At 33.8% G+C, this 10,426-nt stretch overlaps 1 protein-coding gene across 1 annotated transcript; it reads right to left on the reverse strand.

Moving 5' to 3' along the window:
* Window positions 1-537: 537 nt before the first annotated feature.
* Window positions 538-1,662, reverse strand: LOC129572017 (leucine-rich repeat transmembrane neuronal protein 2-like). Its single transcript, XM_055451918.1, has one exon. It carries the CDS (start codon window positions 1,660-1,662, stop codon window positions 538-540), a length of 1,125 nt encoding a protein of 374 aa, XP_055307893.1.
* Between the last annotated feature and the right edge of the window lie 8,764 nt (window positions 1,663-10,426).

A 10,426-nucleotide genomic window follows, 5' to 3' on the forward strand; every position in this document is an offset into this window, starting at 1 on the left:
AATGAAATTGGAAATCATTTCCAAGTAATCTCTTTACCCACGATTAAGTTTACTCATAACGTTCGTCACTATTTATTTACTTATTTGAAAAAAACACTTGCAATTCACTTTATTTTAATTTTTATTCATAATCTTTATGATATAGAAAAAAAATCAGAAAAAGTAAGTAATTATATTTTATAAAATTAACTTTTCTGGATAATTTGTCGTACATTTGATAACACGTACATAACTATTCAAACAATATTCGACTAATAGAACAAAACTAATCACATTATCCACGCAAATGTGCTGTATGTTTTGCTGGAAAATATCACTAGTCTTTTGTCTACATGATTTTGGTGAAATTTGGTTCAACAAACACAAAAACTGTGGTTCAGCAAATTTCCGTCTATAATTATTTAAAATACCTTAAATCATATCCAATTTGTCGCATAACATGCAAATTATGTTTTGAGGTTGATTTCCGCGATCTCGATTGATTAAAGCGAACTTGTAATAGTATTGGTTTGCAGTTGATATTGACATGGGATCGAACTAGAACCTCAGGCGGTCATAAGGGCATTCTCGTTCCTCAATTTCCTCGTAAATGTGATCTTCCGGGGTTGACTCTTTTTTTGACTCTGGTTGTGGTACTGTTTGTAGCTCTTCGCCATTGTCATTTCGGCGGTAAGAAACTTCCATTTGTTCGCTGTTTTTCGAAGAGAATTTCCGACGAAGGAAGACAACAACGGCTATGATATTGATGATTAGAGCAGACACACCGATCGGAACGGCATAGAAAATAACGAAAGAAGAGCTTGGCACTGATGTGTTTGTGGCGATTGTGGATTCGTTTTGGGCCTCTTTATCACTTTCAATGTGAACAGTGGATATCAGTTCAGTGCTTTCTGTGATATTTTCCACTGAACTATTTTCCACGCTGGTGTCAGTTGGGTTTTGAGTTTCATTGTTTCCAAATTGACCACACCGATCTCCAATTATCTCTAGGCTTTCCCATTCCTTTCTGAACATGGATAGGTAGTTGCAATTAAATTTATTATTTGTGATATCCAATTTAGTTAGTTTTGGATATGAATTCTTAGTAAAACCATCCAGTTGCGTGAGGTTGTTTTCGTCCAAGGTAATTTCTTCTAAATAATCGAAAACTAACGAAGTAGAGAAATTCAATTTTGTCAAGTTGTTGTTCGAAATATCAAGGTATTTCAAACTCCACTGCAAAGTTTTAAAGGGTTTAACATCAAAAATCGATAGATTTGTGCGTTTTAGCATAAGCGATATGAGTGATGGTAAATGTTTAAATGTGCTGGGATTCAATGTTCCGATGAAACTCTGGGAAAGGTCCAATTCATACAGTTTTGATCCGAGACAGTGTATGATTTCTAGGCAATTATCAAAATGATTTCCAGCTGCTCGGAACTGCAACAAATTACTTAACGTTTTTGAGAATAGACGTATATTCAGTGTACTTAAATTGTTGAAGGAAATATCGAGATGCTCTAGATTATTAAGATGCTTGAAGGGGTTAGATTCAGCGAATGAGAGTCTTGTTTCACTTAGATTCAATCTTTCCAAGTTGTTCAAACCGCGAAACGCCGTCCCATGTACCTTCCCCAATATGTTTCCACTTAAATCCAGGTGATGAATCGATTCTCCCAACATATTTACTATGTCAAGCGCATTGTGCAATCGATTTTCGCGGATAGAAAGTATTTTCAAATTTTTGAAGCCCATCTTAGAATATCGGAGCTCATTTCTATTTTTTGCATTTGCGAAAATTATTTCTCTTTCATTCATTGTCCATTCAATAGGGTTCGCACAAGATAAATCCAAATAATCTACATATGTGGAAGACACGTTTATTGAAGTCACACCATTCAATAAGTGTGTAATACGGTAACCCAACTCTTCGATAGGATTATCTTTGAGGTTTAGTGTTTTTAATTTGGAATTCTGTATAAAAGCGTCTTTTGGAATTAAACTAATTTTATTATCACTTAGATCGAGTTTTTCTAAATTGGCAAGTAACACTAAATAAAGCTGAATCTATGTGTTGGATTCGATTGTGCGAAAAGTCCACTTCCGTTAGTTGTTTTGTGTTATTAAAAATACGTCCATCCAATTCCGTTAAATTATTGTTAGACACATTGAACCGCTTCAAATATTCGAAATTCAAATGTAAGTATTTCAATGTCGTATAGTTCGAAAACGAAATGTCCAACGTGTGCACATTTGTATAACCAACAAATTCGGACTGGATCAATTCGGGAGAGCACTTACGAATTTTCAGCACTTCCACTTTTAAATAATCACAATCAGAATCATGACGATTAGATGGTTCATTGCAAACGACATATCGTGATTCATTGCTATTGATATTAATATCACCGGAAATCCACAAACAGTCTGACTTAGTATGGACTACTTTAATCGAAATCAAAACCAACACGCAAGCTATAACAAACTGCATTTTGTCGAACAGAAACAGTATACGAAATGCAACGTTCTCGGACCAAATATAAAATTGAAACTAAGCAGGAATTTCATTTATTGTTCCCTTTTGTATTTTTGAATTGCATTGAGTAAGCAAGCCTCGGCAAAACTTTCGTTTATCAATCCCAAGAGAAACTGTTGATTGATAAAATAAAATGTAACAAGTTAAAAACTCAGTGAATAATTTAGATTCTCTTGATAATCACTTTCCCCAAAAAGGAGTCGTATATTCGAAATGCTCAATTTCTGATATAATTTGATGTTGCTGTTTTGGAATCTAAAGAATTTCCGTTATAGAATTTTCTGGTTCAGTTCTACAGCATCAAAATAAGAAATGATTTCATTTTGGTTATCAAACAACGAACAATTTCGAAATAATCCATGATTGAGTTTACTCATAATGTGCACCACTACTTATTTAAAACAAATACTTTCAATTTATTTATTTTGTCATTGTTTTTATACAGAATTTTGATTATACAGTAGAAAATCAGAAGAAGTGAGATATATTTTTTTATAAATTAACTTTTCTGGTTGATTTGTAATTGTGCTAAAATTGTACTAGAATCTATGAAAATAAAATTGTTCGTACATTTGAAAAATGTACACAATTATTCAAAACAATACTTATCGAACAAAAATAATCACATTATTCACGCAGTTATGCTGCATTTGCTGCAGAAAAATATCTAGCACTAGTCCTTTGTTTACATGATTCTGGTGAAACTTGGTTCAACATTAAAACACAAAACTGAATCACATTTCCATCCAAAATTATTTAACATATTCAAAGTCATATTCTATTGGCCGCATAAATTTCGATAGAAATGGAAAAAATTGTACAATTTCAGAGGATACTTGACTTTTCTGAATGTTTACTTTAATACAATTTCTTAATATTTTCAACGTGTTCCTACTCTATTTTGTAATCAATGTAACCAATACTCTGCGTTTTGCTCTGAAGAAATCAATGAATTTAAAAAAAGGCATTGAAATGAATGCATACAATCATGGTGTTTTATGACTTCTTCCTCTATGTAATAACCAATCCAAAAAGTTCATCAAAATGGGCCATTTAAAAGGAGAAAATCAGATTAGAGAAAAAAAAAGAAAATTCGATGAAAAAAATCATTGCAAACGTCTGAAAAGAAAATAATCTTCTTTGAAAAATAAAACACAGTAAATTCGTCCACTTGCTTATGCACCCAATTTTTGAAAAACGTTCATTTTGAAATAATGATATAATTAATCTAAGTTAGCAATTTCTCCCCCTCCCTTTCTTTCTCGTACGATCCAATTGCAAAGAACGATTAAAAGCGCGCATTCAATTCGGTCAATCTACTTGAATGGGCAGGTGTTTTTTTTCTTTTTTGGGCGTCAATTTGACATAGACCCTACTTCGATGATGTTAATAATTTTCTCAAAAATTTCCGCCGCCGTGACTGTTATCATCACAAAATCATAATGTCGAAATGATGAATTGGCGTCTGAATGATGTGATTGACTCGATTGTTGACAGTAGCACATTGGGTGCAGATTTAAATATTTAACTTTATAATGTATGATCTTGTGCTCTGATCAGAAATAACATAAAAAAGTTTCGAATAAATTATACAAAAATAACACACATTTTTTCGCTGTACAGAGCCTCGTACAAATTATTACTCATCTTGATTATCGCTAAGGGGACTTTTTATTACTTATTTTTCTGCACAGTTTAACTGATAAGGATAATCTTAAGACATCTCCTTTAATCTCATGTGAAACTATGATCATTACCCAGCGACCGAGAATGAAATCGCTCGCTAATAGCAGTGTCTGAATCACAGTCTGAAATAATCTTGCAACAAGTTTTTGTAGGCGTAGGCTACGGGATCGTCCCTCTATTTTTACTTCGTCACTGATAAAGCTCAATAATCTCGAGAATGATGATTCATTTTGCTAAACTAATAGATTAACCAAGTGTATACCATTTCATCAACAATGAAGCTACTCATTACACACAGTATTGAGCTGTGTGTAAATGCAAAAAAGTCCGGTTAAAAACCGGAGGGAAAGCACGTACATATCATGTTCAAGATGATTGAAAGATTTATCAATTATCATGTGAATGCTATTACTCATCTTCAGAGCAAGAGATTCGTTTTATTTTAATCCACTATCTGTTTTTTTTCTTCATCAACTCTCTCCCGTGAACAAACAGGTAATGTTGATTGACATTCTGCTGATAAAGAGGAAGATCTGCTCCTATATAAATGGATCGTTTCTCTGGACGAGGCATCAGTCGACATCAGTAAGTGTCATACGAAATCGGTTAGAAAATTCCTTAATTAATTGATCAAGGAGAAACTAAATCAAAAACATTCCAAGTGAAAATGGTTCCGAAAGCAGTCACTTTGCTTTGTTGTTTGGTTGTACTGAGCAGTGCCAAACCTGGCGGTTTCATTACGGGCTCTAGAGGTGGTGACAATGGAGCCAATTTTCTTTCGCTCGGGGGAAATAAAGATGTATGGAAAAGCGATGACGGCCGTTCATCAGTCAACGCAAATACTCATTTCTCTCGTGATTTTGAAAATAATTTGAATACGGTTGGAGGTGGCGCGACATATACAAATCCAGAAGGAAGTCTCTCAGTTTACACCGATCATTCGAGAGGCTGGGATCGTGATCTTGGATACAATGTTGGAGTCGATGCCAGAAAAAACTTATATACGAACGATAGAAATGGTGCAACAGTGGACGCAGTTGGTAAATACAATGAACACCATGGAGGACCATCCGGATTTAACAACAACTGGTATGGCGGCGTTGAAGTGCGCGTGCCATTCCCTGGTTAATTCAAAAGAAAAGAAATTTGTTGCAAAATCGTAGAAATCAATTACGTCAATATCTGCAAAATGAAAAAAAGGAGAATTTAACTTTGATTTTTTCCGCTCACTCTGTGGCAGCATATCATATTATATGGTTGAAAATACAATAACAATAAAGACAGATCTTTCATGCAGAACACACATGTATTCTTTCTCTCTTGTACGCACACCTCTCTATAGCACAGGTTGCCTCATGGCACTGCTGACAAGTTGTCAGTGAAAACTAGAAAAATACTGCAAAAAATCAGATAAGTTATCAATACCAGATGATATATGAACCATTGCGGCAAATAAATTCCCTCAGAATATTTCAGTTTTAAAGTGCAACATAAAGTTTTTTTCATATGGAGTTGTTGTTGTAAACTCTATATAAAAAAATTCTATGTTGCACTTTGAAACTAAAATATTCTGAGGGAATTTGTTTGCCGCAATGGTTCATATGCAATTTGAAGAAATTATCTTATTAAAGTGATATTTTTGCGAAAAAGTTTCGAGTGATAATAAATTGTAGAAAAGTGGCATCACAATTTTGGGTAAAGTAAATCGTTGATTTCAGACATTTGTTATTGTTTTTGCTATAAATTTATAAAAAATCAGGTAGCAAGCAATCTTTCATATGGAACCATGATTTTTTTTATCCAAAAACTAACCTTTGCCTGATGTCAAAATAGAATTTAAAAATCGTTAAATAAATATCACAGTAAACGCAAGACACATTTTTTCGATAGTACCGATTGAATGTCAGTGACAACTATTCATTATGTTCAATTCTATTCTTCAAATTCCTTCGTGATATCTTTATATTTCAAGCGATTGTGTATTTTTCAAGCTATTTCAACCCCTTGAAATACCCCCGTAAGAGGTTTTTTTTTCTTCAAGAGTTATCACTTTTTTCATCTTCAACTGAATTTTAAAGTTATTTCAGTCTTATTCATTCGTTGTAAGTGACGGTTTTCAGAAAAGATGGATTCATTTAAGAATGAAATGAATTTTTTGCTATCGGATTTCTTATTCAAGACAAATGATGTAATGTTGTTGCTATAATTATTGATAAATCAAATATTTATGATAACTCATTCCGTATAAGATGCGAGAAGATGATGAACTTTAATTGAATGCAGCGTTAGTGATGAAAATGATGACCATTTCGAGAAAGATGGCTCCAATTATCGTGGCGGTGTCGTATGCTAGCAATCCAAAACTCTCCGTATTTGTATTTTTTCTAATCCATTCGCGGTATTTGTATGTTTTGAAGAAATATTCGCCTAGAAATAGGTATGAAGTGAGAAATAATTTGCGTTCATCAGCTGTCTCCGTTCTCGAAAATAAAAATTTATATACCTTCTTCACACTGAAAATAAAATGAAAATGATATATTAATTAACAATAGTCGGTAACGGTAACTACCTTTGTATGGAAGAAATATGTCTCCCATAAGAACTACGTGTAAAACCTTTTTCGTTTTTAATATGTTCAGAATTGTTTGGAACCGAAAATGGTTTGAATTGTGCTTTGTTGTGCCCATTTAATCACGAATTTGATGATATTTGTGTAAATTTTGGTTTTTGAAATTTCGCGAATAATGGTCAAAATACAGGCAAACCAGTGGTAATTAGTTACCTTTACCGATCAATGGCACACATATGTCCCATCATTTTTTTCATATTTTCAGTTGAAAAAATTAATTTTTGATAACACTTTTACTAAGGTTTTTGGGGTCGCTAAGCTAAAATCTGCAATCAGAATTGCAAAATTCCAAGCGGTTCAGTTTTGGTCGTCAAAGGGTTAAGCATTTTGGATACCTTTTTTTATAATTTTCAGTCCCTAACCCAGGCAATAGTTACAATGAAGACAACTGACGAGCTTGCTTACATCAAAGAAGAAAATTCATTTGGAAGTCATAGATGATTCATCACAAGCATGTATAATATGCAATATGCTGATGAATCATCTATGACTTCCATAGATAACACCCAATTTTTGCAGCCATTTTCTGGAAAGAGGCAAAGCAATTTATAAAGTGACATTGGCTTTGAATAGATTATTGTTATTATTTAGTACTTTTATCGTTTTCATTTATTTTCAGTGTTCAGAAGGTAGGGAAAGTTATGTTTCCTACAAAGGCGGCATCTTTGAAATGCAATACGCAAATTATTTCTCACTTCATACTTATTTTCTAGGCACAGCTTTCATCAAAACATACGAAAACGCAAACGAATTAAGACTAATACCACTGACGGTTTTGGACCGCGAGTATTATGACACCGCTACAAAAATTGGAAGTTCCAATTTGGAACCATCTCTCTAGAAATGGTCATCATTGTCATCACAAATTGTGCATTCAATTAAAATGTGTCATTAAAATGCTATAAATAACAATAGAAACATTGCATAATTAGTTCAATGCTAGTGCTGTCATCTGTGCAGTGCTACAACCTCATGCAAAATGTTAAAGAAGACGATTTACAGAACTTGGAACTGTTCACTGAATATGAGCGACTGGCTCTTCAGCACACCGATGAGAAACCATTTCAAAAATTATTGCTCATTGTGAGAGATTGGCCATACGTAAGGCTTTTAATTTATTTAATATTTACTATAAAACCATTAAAATATTTAAGATAAATCTTTAATTATGGGCAAAAAATTCGAAATATTTATGGAAAAAAAAAATTTACCTATCATAAAATGTGTTGAATATTGATGCAGATATAAGTCAAAATAAGTTTGTTGTTTAGTAAACCATCTTTTCCCGTTGTTATGACTTCAGTTCGTTGGAGATAATTCTCAGTCTTCTGAAAAGAGAGCTGACATAGGCACCTGACATTGTCAGGTTGACAAGTGCGGCCACTGCTATGGTGCGGCACCTAGCAAAATAGTGCTACGAACTTTTTTTTTAGTACTAAGTGCGCACCCAAAGAAGTAAGTGCCAGCACCAACTAGGTACCTATGTCAGCTCTGGTCTTTTCATAATATGAGTAGTTTGGAGCGGAAATTTCATACAGAAATTTTGCGTGGAAAAATGTCAAAAATATGTAGCTTCTCCACTTGATATATTCTCCTAGGGGCTAGGAACAAGTTGTGAGATTCACATAGATTCGCATATATTCATGCGTTCGTGGCTTAATTATTGTTGTTGTACACTCACTGCGCTCCGAATGTCTCGTATACACAATCACACGAATTCACAAATATTCGTACGGATTCGTCTCAAGCGCTTGTGTTCTAACCCCCTAGATATTCTCTATATGCGACATTTTTCCGCGCAACATTTCTGTATGACATTTTCGCTCCAAACTACTCATATATCGTCGTTCCGTGCACTCTAGAAGCAATTAAAATTGCTAAATCAACATAATTGAAGTCGAGCAAATTCGACTGACGATTTTTATAAAGCAGAATCTATTTTTTGTCTGTTTGTTATGAATTTGTCCCTGATTTTCATGAGAATATTTCAGAAAATGGCAGAAATATTTAAATAAATGATTTATATTTAAATACATATTTTTGTTAGCCTTAGCCACACACATTCGAAACCTAGGGGTTTCACGCAAACTCGAAGGCCGAAGATTTTACTAAATAGCTGGAAATAAAACCATTTTATGTGTAAACTATAGATATTGCTTCTTTTTATTCATAAACTCGAATTTATTAGAATTTTTTTAATCTAAAAATTCTGGAAGTGGGTTTTGGTGGATCCTCAGGATTGTTCAAAACCGCTCCTGGTTCTGGAAGTGGATCCTCAGGATGGACCAGGGCATTGTCAAACCCAGTCTGATCCATCCTGAAGATCCACCAAAACCCACTTCCAGAACCGGGAGCAGTTTTGAACGATCCTGAGGATCCACCAAAACCCACTTCCAGAACATAATTTTCAAGGTGAATGTTGAAATATTTCGAAATAATACGGATTTTGGTGAATCCCAGAGAATTTTGGAGAAAAGAGAGAAATATTGAAATTTTAGATGAATTTTAAGTTGCGTGAAACCCCTAGTTCGAAACATCCTACGGACGCTCACAAAGTGATCGACGATTTCACCAGATTTCATCAAGTACGCGAAAGACTTGGTGCCTACACTTTTCGCCCCGGAAAATCTGATCGTCAAAAGGATCAATGGAGAGAAATTTCGAGCTCGTGATTTGATTCAGTACTTGGATTCTTATACGAACATTTTCAATTGAGACACACTACCGGGAGCGAAAACGGTTCTCAGAGTACGTTTTTTCAATGTCTTATACCGCAATCACTGTATAATATTGAAGTGATGAATATTTTTTATTGATTTTCAATAGGCTACAGCTGAAGTAAGCTATCAAATTCTCTAAGCAGACTGTTCAAACCATTAAAGTTCACATGCCACGAAATATACGTAATATTTTACATATCTTCCTTTTTTTTTTAAATAATAAACGTTGAGATGAGTGTAGAAACTGCAACTTGATTTTCTTTATAAATATTGTATGTGTTGAAAAACCACACATTTTCGTTCATATGAATTTTTCCATTTTTCATTAGACGTTTTTTCAAAATTCAAAGCCATTTCTTTGTTGTCTTTACTGTTGGGTAGGTTTTTTCAGTGTCGCGGTGCATACAAAATGTTTATGTAATGCATTCAAATTTTTCACCGTGTGTGCTGTTCACTCGCTCTCTGCCTTTCTTGCTCTCGCAGTCGTTGCATATCGCCAATCCAGAATTGCATTCCATATGACTTTACAACTCTCATATGGAAGAAACTGTAAATGATGAGATTTGTTTTTAGTTTTTTAAAAAAATATCATAGTTTATTGATTTCATTTTTAATTAATTCACAGTTCGTTGAATTTGTTTAGATCGGTTTTTTTGTGCTCTCTGTATTGGCAAAAAGATTATCGTTAATTTTGATGCGAGATTAACCTTATTACTAGAAATCATTTTAAATCAAATTGATGTTTGTTGCATGATTACTGATGGAAAGCTGGGTCAGGCTGTGTTCCTGTCATTTTACACAACCATACATTCTGACACCAAAAAATTCAGGGGGGGTCAAGCCAAAAATTCAAGGGGGGGTCAAAAAAATCAATTC

Source organism: Sitodiplosis mosellana, unplaced genomic scaffold, assembly GCF_009176505.1.
Source record: "Sitodiplosis mosellana isolate CC-2019 unplaced genomic scaffold, AAFC_SMos_1.0 Smas_scaffold_3974, whole genome shotgun sequence".
NCBI classification, from domain to species: Eukaryota; Metazoa; Arthropoda; class Insecta; order Diptera; family Cecidomyiidae; genus Sitodiplosis; species Sitodiplosis mosellana.